This window comes from Apis mellifera, linkage group LG5 (assembly GCF_003254395.2).
Source record: "Apis mellifera strain DH4 linkage group LG5, Amel_HAv3.1, whole genome shotgun sequence".
NCBI classification, from domain to species: Eukaryota; Metazoa; Arthropoda; class Insecta; order Hymenoptera; family Apidae; genus Apis; species Apis mellifera.
Window position 1 is genome coordinate 8946483 of NC_037642.1, and position 19499 is coordinate 8965981.

General features: G+C 47.1%; 1 protein-coding gene across 3 annotated transcripts in view; it reads right to left on the reverse strand.

The window, feature by feature from the left end:
- The window catches only part of LOC100576129, a 211643-nt gene that overhangs the window by 48169 nt on the left and 143975 nt on the right, over window positions 1-19499 (reverse strand). For all 3 annotated transcript variants that reach the window (XM_006565569.3, XM_003250637.4, XM_006565568.3), the window contains one exon: window positions 8537-8714. In XM_006565569.3, coding sequence (XP_006565632.1) covers window positions 8537-8698 — 162 coding nt within the window. In that variant the 5' untranslated portion in view covers window positions 8699-8714. The remainder of the gene's footprint in view (window positions 1-8536; window positions 8715-19499) is intronic.

A 19499-nucleotide genomic window follows, 5' to 3' on the forward strand; every position in this document is an offset into this window, starting at 1 on the left:
AAGTTTTCCAAAAATTAACAAGGATACGAAGAGGTGCGGCTCGTTAGTCATTAAAGTTGGCGCAAGTGTTCGTTAAGAGTTAATGATGCCATTAGACGTAAACCAGGGCCAGGATCGTTAAAGATGCGCCGCGAGTATCGCAATACAGCAACCGGGATACCGTAGTTGATCGAAGAATTCGAATGTTTTCGCGGAGATTATGAATCGTTTCTCGCCAATCTTTGGACCAGAGAAGAAAGAACGGCTCTTCTCTCTCCCTCCTCGACACAGCAGCAGGGAAAAAAAAACAGCGACTCGATTAACTCTTTCGTGATTCTCGACGAGATTCACCGAATTCCCGCAAACGTCGCCAGTTCTCACTTTTTCCACTCCCGGAATGCATTTCACTCCGTTTGGCACGTTTTGACGCGCGCCATGCCTCCCCCGTTTAAAAGAACTACGATTAAAAGACGACACGCGTCGAGATACCAACACTGGTCTTTTTCCTCGCGAGTTCTCCAAACCCGAATTGAGCGATCGAACCGGTTTTCCCCAATTAACGCTCTTTATTTTGTTAGATACTCGATATTTTAATAAACACTCGCTTGTCATTTCACTCTACGAATCGTTAATGAATGGTATAATTGTTAAAATTGTTGTTCTAATGTCGAAAAGAAAAATGAAATAGTTATATCTTATATGAATCATATAGAATTCATTCATTCAACAACTTTCTGTCCGAATTGTGCTGACTCAACAATCTCAGCTTTGTATAGAATGCTTTTTAAAGTTTCACATTCTGAATAATTTTTTTAATAAACCATTTTCGTATTACTTTCGTAACAATTCAACAGTTTTATTCTATCTTTCCAAATACCTACAATTTTCTTCATAAGTCAAATAATCGTTCGACAACTTTTATTGTTATCCGAGGAATACGAGTGACGCGGCACAACGTTGTTGAACAGACACTTAGAAACTTACTACTCCCTCTCTTCGTCCACTCGGATGAACTCGCTCCCCCACGAAAACCACCTATATTTCACACCTTCTCCAACCGAACACCGCCCTAAATCCCGCAAGAAACCACCCTCGTACGCGGAATAATATCGGCTAGTCCTAACAAGCTCCTCGACTCGGGGAGAGGGAGCTTCCTTGGCGCGAGGGAGGGGGTTTTAATGGACCGCGTGGGAGGGGACGGGGATGGAAATTTTTCCGCATGACCCGGCCCGTTAGCGACGACTAACGACCGCCGGGGACCGCGGATGCTGCGGGTTAAAGGGTCGTTGGGCTCGCGAGGCTCGGCTTAGCGGCTGCGGTCTCGCTACACCCTCGTTACGGGGGCCCTTGATTATTCTGAATACGCGTAAACACAGCGCCCGTTCATCCCTCGGATGGAAAACGAGAGAGAAACCGCGTCAACATTTGGACTGGCAGCGCGATCCGACCAGAGCCGACGAAACACCCACCCGCCGAGGAGGAACCGGAATTCCCCAGCTGACCGCAAATTCTCTCGCTTGACGCTTCGCTGCTTATTTTCCGCTGAATTATGGATTCGAGTTCTCGAGGAAATTTCGAAATGTCGCTGCGCCGTAAAGCTTTGAACGGGGGGGAGGGAGTCGTGTTATACTTTTGCACGCTTTTATACGAGTCGTTCGTACAAATTGTTTACGAGTTGTTCACGAGTTATTCACGAACAACAAAAGCGTGTCCAATGGGAAATTCGTAAAATCGACACTCTTCGAAAGAAGTTGTTCTTCGAGTTGTTCAGGATACCTTTTGCGAAAGAAACGACATGGACGGTCGCGTGGATTTGCGATGGATTGTTCGATAAGGGAAAAAAATCTGCAAGAAAGTTTCTTTATTAACCAACGATGCGAGGGTAGAGTGGAATGGAGGGATGATTATTTTTTTTCAAGGGCCTCGCGTGGCCGTTGGTCGTCCGCAAGGTCGAGAAAGTTTTCACGTGCTCGTTTCCACGGAACCGCGCTGTGTAAACACACCGGCTGCCAACGACAGGCACACAGCAGAGCTGATGCAGGCGGCCCTCTGCTTGCCGTCTGCCTTCTGTACGATCCATGTTTCCATATGATCTATATTTACGGTTAATCGTTGTTTCTTATTTCAGAGACGCGAGGGAATTTTTTCTTCTTCTTCTTTCTTTTTTTATTGGAGAAATAATCGTCACTCGATTATTTCTTCCACGGATTAATCCACGGATGGACGATGGAAGAACATTTACCTCTTCTGTGTTTCACTTCTATTACGACTCTTTAGCGTTAAATTGTGCGCTTCCAATGGGCGAACCTGAACCTTCTCGCCATTAGCCGCTTATCTTAATGAAATCAAGCAAGTTATAGATGCTTCGAGCGCTCGTGTGAAACACGATCTTTATTGTTATTCTCCCTCCCCTCTCTCTCCCCAAGTTATATGCTCCTGCTCGACGACAGAAATGCTAGACTCGAAACTCGACGATTACCTATGCGGCAAATCTCCTATGCGACGAAATATACGACGTGGTGTAATTTGTTTCGAAATGGAAAGGCATATAAAAACAAAGAAGGCGTGTATAAAACTCTTTTCCTTATCCGTGACGAGCAGCACTCCATGCTTAAATAAGCATACACGCTGTGAAGTGAGAAAAAAAAAATATAGCAAGAATCTTGAAAAATATATACTCTTTGTACCGTTATATACAACAACGAACTTCATCTTTCGTAGGACGCATCTATCCGACCTATAAAATTCCTAGAGACATTTTTCAAGTTTCAACATCCTTCGTGACGCTTCCCTTTACGAGATTAAATCGTCGCAGACTAAACATCTCCGACCACTTGATCCTCCCTCCCCCAACTTACACGAGAAAAATTCTTGCGTCCACGCGTTCGTTCCAGTCAAGTCGATTCGATCGCGGGGGGAAGAAAGAGAGGATTCGAGCTCGATTTACCGCGCCCTTTCAAGGGCAGAGGACCTTATTACCGCGCGGTCGGAACGGTTATTGGTCGCCTTTATATCGAAGGTAAAACCTGTGAACATCGACGAAAGATGGCGCAACTCCTCTTATTCGCGGGGGTATAATAACAGTGCTAACGACGGGGGGCGATATCAGCCTCCGGCTAAGGCCTCTTCCATCTATTTCTTTGCCTCTAACGAAAGAATAAGACACGGTATCCACTATATATATATATATATACATGGTCGACTCACGCTCTACCTTCTCCTAAAACTTGGTTCAGATAGCTTCAAAAGATTAAGGATATCTCTAAGGGATGATACTCGGTATTTATGGATTCGATGCTTAAGGATCTCCTTTTTCTTTTTCTTTTTCCCCCTCTCCCGAATTTCTCTCTCTCTCTCTTCATCTTCATCCAATGGAATATCCATTTCGAGTATTTCGAGAGACACGTTTATCGCTTCGTTAGACACGCTCACGATTCCTTCTGTGATTTCTAAGTACATACATACCTACGAGAGAGAGAGAAGAGTGCGTCCTGGAAAGGACTGCTTCTATCGTCGAGAGGCAGGTCTTCTTCCCTTTCACCGAGCTAGACAAACAACAACAGCGCTATCTAAACGGGTCGTCGAGCCAGCTTCCCCTCTTCGTACACCTTCTTCCTCCTCCTCCTCCTCCTCGCTCGACGAAAGATTAACTCGACATTACCGTACCCACCTCTCTTTCAACCCTCTCCCCTTTAACTCACTTTTCCGTGTCTCCTCGTCAGTCGACTAACTAACCCGCGAAAAATATTCCCTGTTTTCGTTCCGCCCGGTTAATTTGATCGAGAAATTTTCAACGAGCAAGATAACGGACGGCGGATTAATCGGTGATTTACGCCGCTCGTTATGCTGGTTACGGGCATGATCGATGATTTAACGCGTTTTCCTTAATGCATTCGACGGGATACGTGCGCACGCATACCGGACGTTGGAACCGGTACTTTACGCGCTTACACGCTCGTCGATTACGTGATATGCTCGATCGCGGACGCGGCCGGACGCGACGCTCGCGATTTAACATCCACTCTAATCCGCGATAATCAACACTTATGGGATAGTACGGCGCTGCGGTAGCCTCGATCACGGTCCGTTTAATGGCCGTTTCGATAATCAACTCGGTCGCAGCTGCTCTCAAAAATTCTAGTATCGCGTTACTCGTTGCACTCTTATTTATTTACGGGGCGACGTATCGTGAAATGGAAACGGAGAACGACTACGAGACTCGAGACAGTCGCGGTGTACAGCAGCGGAATGAGATATCCGTTCTCTCTTTCCCTTTATCGCGGTTTATTCTCCGTTTCGTTCGCCCGTCAAAACTTGAGAAGAAACCTTGCCAAGGATTTAAGCGGCGACATTTTGATGAGACGCGGTATTTGCCGGGAATCGGAGGATTGAAAAGCGGAAAAGAGTAAGAGTTAAAGAATTCCTTTAGGCCGCCGTGATACGGCCGAGGGGCGTGCATACGCGCGAGAAATGGAAAAATATTACGCCCGCCCCTGGTATAAATTGATGCTTCGTACGCGGGAACAAAGCGCGTAACTGTCCGCCTTCGCGTCGTTTCATCCGACGTATAATGGAATCTTCCGAGCAGAAGAAAGACCTTTGCCAAGGATCAAAGGATTTGCTTCTTTCTCTCTCTCTCTCTTATGTCTCGTGATATGGCGATTTTTTTTTAAGCGTGTGTCGACACGCGTCCATATGTGTGTGCACCGCTACACTTGCAACCGTTGGAAACGTTTAACTTCGTTTCAAGATCTCGAGAGATTCGATTCCATCTTTCGAGCGATGAAAATAATCAGTTTACAGGAAAATGAAATTCGATAAACGATCGAGGAATTATCATGGTTTGTTGGGCCAAGGCTCGGGTCGGCCAACAACACCGAGTCGCAATAGCTGGAACCGGACACGAGACGGCGAGTAGATTGGCAGGAAATCCGGGCTATCGGCGAAAGAGAGGAGACACAATCGGTTCGGGATAATCCGAACGAGGGGTCCTCCTCCTCCGCGAGGATATCGAACGTCTGCCTATCGATTCGCTCGAAATGACGATACCTTTCCATCCATCGACCCCAATAAACGAAACCGATTCCGCTCGTGGTGTAATTAACCGTAGCCAACGATACGTAATCGCCAACCAGAAAAATAGTCCACCTTCCTGAAAATAATTCCCTTCTCATCGTTGTCAAAACTTCTTTTCCACGTTCCTCAGATTCTTCTTTGTCGGCTGCTTGCACCGCACAGGCAGAAACAAAGCGGATTCTCAGGCGCGACGAAGACGAGACTCGGTTCGATGCAAAGATAAAAGAGCTATCACTGCGGATTTCTTTCCATTCGCCTCCTTTCTCCACCCAACAATGGTCGAATTCTCGATCGAGAGGGAGGAGAAACTCGGTTGGATTTTCCCATTTCTTCAACGATATTTTCTCATTCGACTTTCTCATTATGCCGCCACAACGTTTCACGGCCTCCGCACTCTGCAACTACACCTACCCTCCAGACACGGTGGTTGCAATCTCGCGCCAACGATAATTCAAACTCGTCCTCCAATTGGTCGCACTCGTCGCATTATACCTGAGACTTAATCTAAACTTTCACGACAGGGGGAGAGGGGGACGTCGAGGGATGGCGAGCCCACCGTAACCGAGCATACAGTTCTAGACGATAAATATCGCCCAGAAGAAATTAACCCTCCCCCGAAAATGATCGTGGCTACCTGGAATAAATGACGTAGAAAAAACGGAGGGAATACAGGAGTTTCGTTACTCTATCGTCGACTCAATAAAACTCGAGAGACGAGAATCGTGTTCCGTGTTTTTTTAATCACTGTGTTTTCTTTTATTTTACTCATACACTCCTTATCCATACTTGTCTCCCCTTTTTCCCTTTTTCTCTTCCGTCTCTAACAACAATCTCTTCATCTCCTTTTGACATTTATCGTAGCAAGATGTAATTTGGATATCAGAGAGAGGAGGGAGAAAATATTTACGGTGGCGAGGGAGGAGATCGACGTTTTGGATCGTTAAAGGAAGACTGAAGTGGACAACGCCTCCTCCACGGATTAAGGGTTGAAAAGAGGAGAGAGAGAAAGAGACAAAGACTTCTCCTAATTTCCACTATGAACAAACAGATAAAATGTTTGTTGTAATTTCGCCAACGGAGAGAATTCGATTAAGGAAGACCGACGCGTTGAACATCGCGCAAAAACTCAGCTCTCCTTCGAAACTCGCGCTCGATCTACGCTCGTGCGAACCATCCTCTGCACGCGTTAAATAATTATTCCTAGATTAATTATCCCCAACGACGAATGTTGTCCAAATCGAAGATCGGCGAGAAGTTATAAATTATAGATTCCAAACACCGTTGCTCAAATAACACGATCGTTCCCTCCCTCTTTATCGATCCTCTTCCGTTCGGGGCAAAAGATATTTCCCCCTCACGGAAATTCTCACGAAATTCCCCGGCCCGTTTAATCGAAACGAAACGGAAGATAAATCTCGAGAGGACGGGGACAGAGAGACAAAGAGAGCGAGAGAGGATTCTCCAATTACGCGTAATGATGTAAAATCGTGGGGCGATAATGGGTCCCCGACGTTCGCCACGCCGACGAGACACGTGTTCACTATTAATAGGCCAGCGCCGTTTTTATCCGGTCGTCGCGGGAGGGAAAAGCTCGAGGGAGAGGGAGAGAGAGAGAGAGGGTCGACGATGAAAAAGAGGAGACGCGGTGGCAGACCGATGGCGCCTGTCAGGGGTAAACACGGTTTTTTAACGGGCCGCTAAAGACAATAACAGAAACACCACGTTCGCCCTCCCCCCTCTCTCTTCCGCTGTTTCGAAGGAAACGGCCGATCTCTCCATGTCCGGGGTAACGGGCAGGAGGAACAGGAGCCGCGACCCAGACCGATTACTCCTACCAACTGGTCCCGCTTTTAACATCCGTCTCGATGATCTCTCTCTCTCTCCCTCTTCTCTCACCCTTTCATTCCACTTGTCGTGCTCTCTTTTCGTAGCCGTTCCGTGTCGCCGACCCGGCCGATTTGCCCGGCGATAAAGCTTAACGAGCGAAAGCGACGCGTAGAGACTAATCCTCGCTCTAGAATCTCCCTCTCTCTCTCTCTCTTTGGCATAAATGAAATTTTAGAGAGAGCGTGAACGAGGATTACGGGTAGGATCGTAAAACTTAAGGGAAGGGATATTTTAATAACGAGTTACCTCGTTAAAAAGTCTCGAGTCAGAGGAGAGGGGGTGGATCGTTTAATTGGTCGAAACGATCCGCGCGGTCGAAATTAGTTCCGCGACTTTCCTATCCCGCCGCAACTTTCCACCTGGGTGGTGAATCCTTGCGGTGGAACGACAACTATAATATAAAGGGACAACTGTAATAGAATGGGGGAGGAGGGGGAGAGGAAGGGGATTAATCGAGGCGACGGCGATATATCGAAGCGAGAAGAGGAAACGCGTCCGGAAAAATGAAACCTTTCGATATATCCTTTCCTCTCTCTTTCTCCCTTCCTCGTAGAATCCGTGGAGAATTTTAAAAGCTCGTTACAGCAAACTGCAACTTATTCGAAAGTCTTCGGTACAGAAGAGGTTAGCACAGGGAGAGTATCGAGAATATCGGCTACTTTAATTGGAATTCTTTCCCCCGCGTTTCGAGAAAAGTTAACGCGGCTATACACGCGTTATCCCCGTTAATAGATGTCTTCCTTTTCCACCCGTCGTTTAATATCGTTTCAAAAGGATCCTCTTCCTCTTTCCTTTCTCTTATTCCTTCGAAAATCTTTCTTCGGATCGAACACACCTCCCCTCTCCGAGGAGGGGATATTTCGTCAAGAGAGCGGAAGGGGGAGAAAGAGTAACGAACGAAAGAGGAGAAAGAGAGAGGTTTTTGTGTCCCCGATTCAATTTGCCGGATAAGGAGTCCCCCGGAATTTATCCCCGCCTTAAAAATCCTCTCGATATGAATCGAGCAACCGTCGACGTACAGCGCGACGACGCCTCTTTCTTCCTCGACCGGTTTCTTTTCTGCCACCTGTTCCCTTCTCCCCCCCCCTATTCATCCCGTTCCTCCCTATTCAGGGATTTCTATTTTCCATCGGACTCATCAAACCTTTCGATTCCACTGTGCATCGATTCGCTCGATCCCGTTCGTTTGGGTCGACTTTTCGCGCGCAAAGCAAGATTACGATGAGAGAAGGGCTCGTGCTCCCCTTTTTACGCGGTTCAAATCGAATATTCGAGTATATTCTGCCGATTATACGCAGTGCCAACTTTCTCCAAGATGGATTGAAACGGAGCTTTATTTACTCAAATTGAAAATACTTATTTTAAATCGTATGTAAAATGTCCAGGTTTTGCATTAGGAGAAAATTCGAGGTATCGTGCAATTCATGCGGTTCGACTTTAATATTCGAACTGAAAGATTCAATCGAAGCAGTTGCAAAATATAACTCAATCTCAATTTCCCTGGATTAGAGCAAAGTTTAATATTTTACAGGGTTCGATAATTGGCGACGCGAATGGGAAACGATAAAGATGATCGAGGAGGAATCGGACTTACCGGGATGGCGACGCAATCTTCGATCTCGGTGAGTGGCTCCTCCGAGCAAAAGGTGCCGTCGGTGAGGAAGGGTGGCCGAGGGGGTGGCGGTAACCGGAACTCGGGGGGTGGCCCGGGGCACTCGGGGCACTCCGTGCTCTCCAGCGTTTCCAGCTCCTCCATCCTCCACCTCAGCGTGCTGAAAACCACACGGAAAATCAACGCTCGATTAATCTTATTGACAGAACTATTAATCGGCACGCGGGTAAAAGGGAGAGAGAGAGAAGCTTTATCTCTTCCCTTAACGCACCACCTCGTAATCTATTCTCCCTTCTCCTTCCTCCCTTCCTCCAACGCGCGCGAGAAACTCGCTTCCAACTCGCGTGGCGGTTCTCCCATTTCTTTTTTTCGGTGCTCCCCTTCTCTTCTCCCCCTCGAAACCGAATTACTCCCTTTCCAGACCCTGCCGCCCGGAAAACGCCGCAAAACGCAAGGCACGGGAAAACAATCTACGCCGGAAATCTCGTTACTTGGGCGGTGGAGCCGCGATCGTACGCGAGCCTTGAACAATTCTTTCATGGGAGAGGAAGCAAAAGGGAAGAGGAGCCACGAAAAGGAAAGGAAAGGGAGGATAAACTCGTTAGCAAAACGAGGATACCGTCGAGGGAAAACAGGCAGCGCACGAATTACGAGGAGTTGAAAAAGGAAGAAAAGAAAGATACCCGGTTGACCGAGAAAGTTGGCGGCCACGGGTTAAATTGATAACGGGTCAGCCTCTCCCTTTCCCCAGAGAGTGGATTTTTCGCCGGCTAATTAAGAGATACGCGTCTGGCCAGCCCGTATCTCTTAATGGCTGGTGACCAGAGAATAATTTCGAGGGAGGTGTAATTGGTGGACGCGCGTTCTCCTTTCCTTTCTTTTTTTTCTCCTACGCATCATACGCTTACGCGTGCGCGCAGTTTATCGGAAAGATGGGTACCTCGTTAGCATAGGAAGTAGCTTCGGGTCAAGTCGTTCCGCTCGCTGCCAACCGATTGTGGAACAACGGGTCCCTCCTCGTCTCTAGTCGGTATGCTAATATAACGGACTTAATTACACTCTCATAATGAATCAGTCACGCCAACGGTTCGTCCGCTTTCCTCCTCCGTCCGCTTGTACACACGATTGTATTCCCTTGATTAATTGTTTCGCCCTCCCCGCACAACCTATGACGTCCCAATCCTGTGGAGGATGCGCGTGTATCATCGGGACGGAACAGATCCTTCGATACGCGACGCCGAATCTATTCGTCATACGAAGCGCCATTTCGATGATCGATCTCCAACGCGTTTCCAATTTCTTTAATCGATATCGATCGAAGATAGCAGGACGATGAGAGATAGGATTAATTTACTCCGTGGGTGGTGGTGTTTCGATATTCGATAAGTCTTATATATATATATTTTTTAAATACGTCGGTTAAAACGACGAGGTTTCGTGTTTCCTACGTATAATGGGACCAGTGTTCTCGTTCGAGTGGACACCGGTTTCCGCGTATACTCCGCTCGTGGAACATGTGCGCGTTCGAGGAACACTTACCCGCTCTGCTAACCCTTTCGAGATGGAAAAGAAGCAGGAGAGGAAGGAGAAGGGGAAAAGGCAAAAAGGATTGCTCCATTAGATGGCTGCGAAAGGAAACTAACCTATTAACTTCCCTTCTTCGTCATACTTCAAGTCTCGAGCGTAGAACAAATCGTTTACCTCGATTCGACACCGGCCTAGGAAAACTTTGCCGATCCTTTCTCAAACAAACCTTCTCTCTCTCTCTTTCTCTTTCGATTCGAATTTGTACGAAAGCAAAGTTTCAGGGGGAGGGATGGAAACAATTCGCGATTCCAAGTATCTCTCTCTTTCTCTCTCGTTGACATTCTCGAGTAACTTTTTGCTTGAAAAGGATAATGCCCCCTCGTTCGAGAGGCGAAAAGTTCGAATCGGTGAAAAAGGGAAAAGTAACGCGAGGGAGGGAGGAGTAAGTAGCGGAATCGTTATTTTCGCGCGTGGTGGAGTCGAGAAAAAGTATAAAGGACGTATATATATATGTAGATCGGGGAAAGGGGAAGTGGAGTAGGCGGACGAAGTCGAAGAAGGAGAGGGGCACACACGTCCGCGCACAGTTTAATAAACGCAGCGTTCCTTTCGTTCCGTTTCTTGCCCGATATTCCCCAACCCGTTCTCCGCTTCTCTTCCATCCACCCAAACCTCGCCTCTCCCCTCCTCATTCATATGCAGAGCAGAATGCGGACGAGCAGCCAAGCTCGAACGCCGCTCATCTCGTTTTCTGGCTCCGTTCCGAACCCGCCCGCCAAATCTCTAGTTCGCGTGATTTTTATTTAATTCTCTCCCCGATACAATGTTCCAAACAATGTTCCCTCCTCTCTCCAGATCGCATTTCCGCCTCCCTGCAGCGACAATCCGTTTCTTCGAACATTGCCACACCAAAATTATTCGCGATTTCGAATAATTTTAGAGCCGAATAATTTCAGAGCACGCATTATCTCATCCAGAGCTAGAGAGGATGAGATTGCAGAGAGGAGGTCGAGAAACGCGGCGCCGCCATTCAAAGCCGTCCTGCAACATCGACGGGGATTTTCGCGCAACGGAATATACAAAAAAGGGGGGAGGGGGTGGATAAGGGAGTGCGAGAGAGATAGGTAGACGTGGGGGAGATTGAATGGAGGAGGTGGTACAATGCCAAGCCTATCGGTACTTTCCAGGCGAACGGGGAAACCCGCGCGTCTTCCGCGCGTTAAATATTCGTCGCAATGGGATCGTGGGGGATGGAAAAACATCGCGGGCCGATACGCGCGCTTTTCAAAGGAGCTATCGATCTTTCTCTCTTTTTTTCTTTCGCCTGTTTAGATTAAAAGAAAATACAGCGTCGTGATATTAATACATCGAGGACGTTTTTCTTTCTCTTCTTTTTTTGATAATATTTTTCTCGCTCCAACTATTCCAACTATCGACGTAACAAACAATCGATGAATCGTATTTAACTTGTTGTTAACGAGAATAATAATAATTACATGTTCGAATAAGAGTTTTTTTGGTATCTAGTTTATCGAGGTGCACGTTTTCTTTTTCTTTTCTTTTGCTTTCCCGAAATTCTAATATTAATACAGTAAGAATTTTACGAACCTGTCTTTGGCAACGTGCCGGTCGCGATATATTATTGAGATAAAATAGTGGTAAATTGTAAACTTGGCGATCTGACAATGGAACACGGCGATAGGGGACAATATGTCGTCCATCGTACCACCACCACCACCACCACCACCACTACTACTACTATAACCATTCTCTCTCTCGTGGTTGGCGAGAGGAAAAGTCGGGGCCGAGAGCAAGAATTTATTCGAGGGTTAATTGGAAGCGCGTCGCGCGATTTCGCGCGATAAATCTCGTCGTGCGCGTCTCAGAGGACAACGGAGGAGGAGGAGGAGGAGGCGGGGAAAGGGCGTCTCTCGAAATAGTCGAGGGGAACAACGGGTTGCGTCCAACGAGCGAAAATTGAGCCGGACCGCGGCTGAAAATTCGGCCGGAGTCGAGAATTAGAAGTGATGCGCCGAAAACAGGAGAGTGGACGTCGCCCTTAATGAAATTGTGCGCTCGAGAGAGTGGCCATTTTCAGTGGAAAAAAATAAAATAAAATAAAATAAAAAAGAAAAAAAGCTCCTTCTCTGCACCGACACGCGATCCTCTAATAAATACGAATATATATCGGGAGGAGAGAATAATTTGGACGAGAAAGGATTCGAAAGTATATATATAACCAGGTGGAAAAATATGGTAAGCGGTTGACGAGTAGAAGTAGTCGTTATCACCGCGTTAATTAGGCATTGATTATAAACCGCTGCGTCGGGGCGATAAGAGGATTACGCGGAGAAAAATTGGTTGGCGGGCGTTGAAAAGCGTTCGAGAAAGTTCAAGTACCTATAAATTATGTTTGTGCATAAATTAACTAGGTGGCAACTAGCGACGCGCGTTATTTAAATATGTTACACGGTTAGATGGTTATAATTAAATCGGTATAACGAAAATAAAGGGCGTGCGTGTAATTACGTGTTTCGATCCGAAGTGAATGAAAGTTTGAAATTAATTTTGTCAAATGCGTATTGTTCTAATAATCCCCCTCCCTTTAATTAAAAAAAAAAAAACGGAACCTTTCTCAAATTTTCCTTTCTCGAATATTAAAACATTCTACCCGCTCTTTTAACTCAAGTTAGAACGATCTGCAATGCTTCGTAAGAGTAAGTTAAAAGAATGACAAAGAACTTTTAATTTTCTCGCGCGACTTCCAAGTTCTAAAAAGAAAAAGAAAAAAAAAAGAAAAAGAATCTGGAAACTGTCGTTTCGACAGATTTTGTAAATCCGTGTAGTATTAAAGAACAAGGTTGTTTGGGATTGTTCGACGCGTAACCAAACAATCTCTCTCTCTCTCTCTCTCACTCGCGTTCCGTCGTCACTCGTCAGCCAGACGATTTTCAAACGCGTGTGCGTTAAAATCACGGAGGATGGAATGATTTTCCGTGGATACTCTTGGCCGCGGCCCAAAAGCTGCGCGTAAAACCGTGTCTTCGCGCAGCTGACACGCGCGGTAATTTCATTATGAGCACATCCGACGAGCCTACGCGTCGGTGAGCGACGCGCGAAAAAATATATTCCCAGGATGACGAGGCTGCCTAGAGAAAAAAATAGAGGGATAGAAAGAGAGAGAGAGAATAGTCGTACGAAACGACGATCCACCGGGATGGAAGCGGAGAGACGAGAGATTTCGCGAACCGCGTCGCGCGAAATTTCGTAACACCGCTGCCACCATCGCCACCCGAAATTCTCCACGTTCGCCATTTTCGCCGAAATGAATGTCACCGTGGCTCGTATTTATGGCTGGCTGACTTTGTTTAATGTACTACTCGTCGGGGTTCCGGACCGGGTTTCATTTTGTGGACTTGAAATACCACAGTTTTTCAAAAAAAAAAAAAAAAGAGCATCTTTCAAAGGGTCGAAGAAATTGATTTTGGAGACTAATCTTTGGAAACGGTATCGATGATGATCAGAGAGAGAGAGAGAGAGAAAGGTTGAAAAGGTTAGAGTGGATCGTTCTCGGGACAAGTTTAAATTAAGTTGTTTTAATCCTACGGTAAACTTGGCCGTTTCGAGTTCCAAGATAAAACAATTGCATTAATTTAAATCAAGTTTCGTAAACGTTGAGTTAAAATTGTGTTACGCGCTCTCGGGACGAGGACGATTCGAATAATCGTGTAAAAATTAGGGGAGAGACAAATCATCCTTCCATGATCCATAATTTAAACTGTTCGCGAGATGAATTTTCGGGCGGAGAAAAAAGGAAAAGAAAGGAGGAGGAGCAAGGGAGGAGGAGTAATATCCTCCTCCAAGAGTCGACGAAAGAGTAGACGAAATTAATTTGGAACGAGAGATTGTAACGCGCGATTCGATGCCAAAAACTTGGAGCATTAATTATTATCGTTACTCCGCTCTCCGGCTCCGGTATTTCGTTTCGTCGTTCTACCCCATTGTTACCAAGGGAAGCGAACTTTCACGAGCAACGTCGTTTCGACGAGCTTCGTCGAAGTTCATTGCTGAGTAAACTGTAGACGGAGAGAGAGAAAGAGAGAGAGAGAGAGAAAAAGAAGAAAAAAAAAAGAAAAACGAGAAGAGCAAATCTCGAAGCACAGGTTCCTCTCTCTCTCTCTCTTATATTTGTTTTTGAACTGACAATTACTTCGAATCCTGGATACTTTCGTTCAAGAAAAGCGGCGTTAATCTCGTTCTCCGTCCAAACAAAACGACTCGAAAGTCGTACGATTTTCACGATAATTGAGCAAATAATGCTCGTTAAACGAACGAAAAACATCGTAAAAAAAAAAGAAAGAGATTCGCAGTCAAAGTAACATTTCTCCCTCGTCTCCCTAGCTTTTTTTCGACAGGAAAATCGGACAAGAAACAATGTAATCGCGAATGATCGATAAATTAAATCGGTGAAACGGTGAGAAGGTTTTCGGAACGTTGACCCGTGAAAAGGGAATAGGACAAGCGCGATCGGATATCGGCGCGCGTAGGCGTCCGCAAAGCGTCGAGGGAGAGGCGGCGATTTCGGTCGGTGGAAGCTCGGCGAACACAGCCGCATGTGCCAGTCGTCGCATTATTTCAGCATTAACTTCGCTTACCCGGTATGTATCCGCCGCGCTCGGTTAAGTGATACAAACTCGACCATTCCCGTTGTTGCGGCCAATCGCCACCACCTCCGCCAAAATACGCGTCACGAACATGATTATCCGTGTTCGCGAACAACCACCGGCGAAACCTTACACACCCTTTCTCATCGTGCCTTTCGACGTGCCGCCAAGCACAACTCCTCGCCCCGATTTTTCTTTTCTCCAGCGAGAAACAAACCTCCGCGAAACAGCCTCCCCCCTCCAGATTTGAAATATCGGCCATTTTTCAACCATACCTTCCGCCCACGTCTCGTTCTCCATTCGTCCGCTTTCTCTCCCGACGGCTATCAATTGCTGTCCTCGCGAACGACGCGTGCCGAGCTTCTCGGCCCACGCCAAACATCCATTTGCCCCTTCGAAACCTCCGCGATTCTCTCTCGAACGGAGAGAAAGGGAGAGAAAGAGAGAGACAGAGAGAGGCTCGGCCCCGTGAAATCGGTCGAGGAGAGTTCGCGATCCGCTCCAATTACGGGACGGTTGTTCCGTTTCAACGACTCTTTTCTCTGCCTTCCGTTTACTAATCTCGAGCACCAATTAATCCCGGAAAAACCGGGATAACCAAGTTATCGGCGCGTCCCACCCGAACAACACCGTTTCTTCTCTGCTCGCCGCTATGAAGGGGTTCCGCGACGCGATGTTTGATTCATTCCAAGGCGATTCGTCCGTGGAAAGGCGAAAAGGGAGTCGATGCACGGGAACGTAACTCAACGCGGAAAAGAAGGCGACCTCATCTCTATGTTAATCTTCCCGTGGGTCGTCGGTTCCCTCCTCTTCCTCCTCCTCGAATGCGCGAGGGGGATCGCCGATTACGGGCTTGAACCGGTCGGACCACACCGTGCGTGGCGAAGGGGAGGGAAAGAGGTGAATAAATATCGCGGAGTTGGTCGCTCTTTCTTCTAGCGATTATTCGAAATTGGCGATAATTGGCGTTAAAGGACGTGTTACCAACGATCGGCCGTTTTTCGCGAGCGAGAAAAACGTCCCATCACGGGTTGTTGTCTCGGGATATGATAATAAGATTGGCGGTAATGGGCGATGAATTTGCACCTCGAGTGGCTTTATTTTCGATCGGGGCGAGGACGTATAATCAAATGGAAATTAAGACAGAGTCGGACGAAGTACGATCTTGCATCTTGAGCAGGTGAAGGAGGGGCGAGAAACGCGTAGTAAAATTGTTATTTACCGATTTCAAGAGGCGCCGCCTAGACGAGTGACCGATCATGCTCCGTGTAAAGCTTCTTCATACAAGGATAGAATTAATCGATTAAGTGTTTACGAATGTACAATCGATTCAACACGCTCGATTTCACGCTCGTCGAGAGAGAATTTTTTTTGAAACGCGACCAAAATTGTAATTCGATTGGCGTCAATGTGGCTCTGTTAACAGGTTCGGGAGAAGGATAACGAATCGCGTTCCTGGCAATTATTCCGGCCGAATTTTGGCTCCTCGTTACGATTATGCATGCGGCGGGGATCGTTTCCTGCGGTATCTCCGCGAGAAAATTGCCGCGGCGTGCGTAAGGGACGTTATTTATGGGATATGGACGGCAGAAAGGGTGGAGGAGTTAGGGTCGGGAGCAAGGCCGCCACTCGATTATTCTTCTCCGCGATGGTAACGCGTGTACAACCCTTCCCCCTCTTCGTCCCCTTCTTCTTCTCCCCAACTTTTTCGCGATACCGAATCGTTTTTAATTAGGGGACACCGACGAATTTAATAATTTCGTCCTCGAACAGAATCGCCACACCGGCTGCTCTCGATGATCCTCCTCCGTTTCCATCCGGCCTCACCAACCGTTGCTTCGTGAATCCAACGAGATATTTTATTTTCTCCCTCTCATTTTTTTTTTTAATTCCATTCGTGTGTCAGAGAGACGATTGTATTTCCCTTTAGAGGGAAGAATACCGCAAGTTTCGAAGGATCTAAGCGGTTTGAAAAGCAGAAACAATCCCTTTAATCGAATAACCAATCAACTTTTATGCTTCGTAGCCGGAGACGAGACACGCTTCTTCCTTTTTCCCTTCGACACCTCTCCGTCAGGATATCCGTAATCTTTTCACGAGATTACGGTGGATAATAGCGGATTGAAAGGGTGGGGGAGGGGCGAAATTAGGCGCAGCGTGAAGAAGACTCGAGGCGGCATTGTCGCGCTGTCTCTCCTTCGTCCACCGAACCATTCCGAACGTCTAATAAATAAATAACAGCTTCAATTTCTTCTCGACGAGGAGGATCAAAGTTTTCGGGTGGACGACACAATGGAGGAGGGAGGGAAAAAAAAAGTAACGAGGAAGGCGGAAGGAGAAAAAGAGCCGACAGACGGATGGGACGCGAGATATGAAAGTATTTATAAGACAGACCAATAAGCTATCAGAAAGCTATTAAAAGTTTTTCGCGATCCAGAAATAACCTCTGCGCCCGCCTTTATTCCCCAAAGGGTGATCTCTCTTCCTCCTAACATTTCCTCCGCAGTTGAAACGTTTCACGCGCGTTTTTTTCCCCTTTCTTTCTTTCTTTCTTTCTTTGAAATTGCACCTTCCTCTCTTTCCATATCCAACTCTCTTACTTTCCAAACCCCATCGAAAAATGATATTTCTCCTCGAACCCGTAAAAGAACGATCCGTTCTCAGGGAAATTTTTCGTTCTCGCCTCAAAAGTAATCGGTTTTTATTAGCATCCAATAAACGCGGAATGTTTATCGGATAATGACCGCGTGAAATCGGCGTTCTCGGTTAAAAGCCGACTATCCTCGCGAGGAGGATCGAACGCCTCGGCCGCAAACAAAGCGCGCGAGTGTAGGCGCGCGCGGCTACGATAAAACGTCGGCAACGGCCGCAAATAGAGGCACGGCGAAAAGAAACGTGTAAATTCGTAAGACTTAACGATCCGTAAATCTGCGGCCATCGGGAAATACGCGGGCCGCCCACGCGCTATAATTTTCCAGGCGTAACGATCCTTGGAGGACTACGCGCGCGTCGTAAATAAGTCGAACGATGTTTGACAGAACGACTCGACTACACTTCCCTTTCGTTCCTTTCGTTCCACGATCATATTCCACCTCTCTCGATCACTCACCGCAATCGTTCCTTCTTAATTTTCTCCCCTAATTATCCTCTTCCATCTTCTCTATCAACGTCTCCCCGCGTTTCAAGAAATCAGATTCTCGTTCCTTGGAAGAACGAGAACGAGATCGTTCGGGGATGAATTTATAAAACGCATTACGCGCAATCGACGAGAGGAGCGCGCAGACCGAGTGCTCTCTAAATATTTGTAGTTTGACGAATCGCCATCGATTCCCCGCCGATGATACACCGGCTGAGAGTGTTTGCAGACACGCGGAGACAGAGACGGGCGGGGGTTAGAACGACACGGGATCGCACACCTCCCCCACGGCATCGATACTCTCTCGTCGCAAGTGCGACAATCGCCAGCTCCAGAAATCTGACAATCCTCGATCGAAATTGTCGCGAATTCGCCCATACAAACAAACCTCTCATCCTCTTTCATTTTGGTCCGCCTCCGTTTCCTTTCTTTCTCTCGATTCAATTCTCCATGCGTCGAGGATTTTTCGAGAATCATCGAGCAGGTTAACGACTCAATTTTCCAACACCAAGTTCCAAGTTCAAGACGTCGATTCGCTCCAATTTCGTTTAAACCAGCTATCATCCGATATTTTGATCGTCGAGGCCAAGCGTATTCGTCGTATTTCGATTCGACGCGAGCCTATCTCCATCTATATAGGTATAATTTCGCGAGACGAAAATTCTGCCGCGGATCGTTTACCTCGACCCCTCGAGGTACGCTCGAGAACAAGGGGGAAGAAGGGAAGGGTAACGGGACATCTAAAACTAACTCCACCCTCCTTGATACGCCGCGTAACCGCCCTCCTAACTTTCTTCCATCCATCCTTCCTTCCTTCCTTCCTCTCTCCCTTCTTCCTCTTTCTCGGCCGTGGAACGTCGTTACGCGCGCGCTCCGTGGGGAGAACTTTTGCACGCACGTGTTTCGCGTTTCTCACCGGTGCTTTATTAAACCGGGACCCTCCGGCGAGGGGAGAGCGTGCAGGGAGCACCCCCGCGCGCGCACAGGTATCCAGTGACACGAGAGGGATGGGCGAGGGGAGCGAGTGTCGCGTGGGTGTTGCGCGCCACCCTTTACGAGATTCCGCTTCCGAAGTTGGAAACCGAGTTTACGACGATCGAGCACCTCGGGATCCTCTTACCGATACGTCCAACAATTGGAAAGTTCCAATTGGTGTTATCGGCCCTTAACTCACGCCCCTAATTAACGTCTCACTTTTAACCACCTATTCCGTTCCAAGAACTGGGGGAATTATCGAACCGATGGGTTTTAGACGGGTTTCGGGGAACGATTCTCAACGATGTCAAATTGAGACATCGTTAGCTTTGGATCATTATCGACGAGACAGAACGAATGGTCGTCAACATTCTTCTCGCGCGATACAGCGGAACAAATGAAATCGAGCTTCGAGCGCAACTAACGTTATCGAAAACTTTTATTGACCAGACCTTAAAAACGTCGTTAAGGAGGAAAACAACAAATAGTTACGTTTTATCGTTCCGCGTGCACGTATTATATATATTATACCACATTATACGAGCAAAGTCGTAAAAATCAATGGAACGGAAAGTAATGACGTATGGATGGCTAGCGTTTCGACGGATCTACGATCAGATAACGACCTCACGGGTTTGGAGCA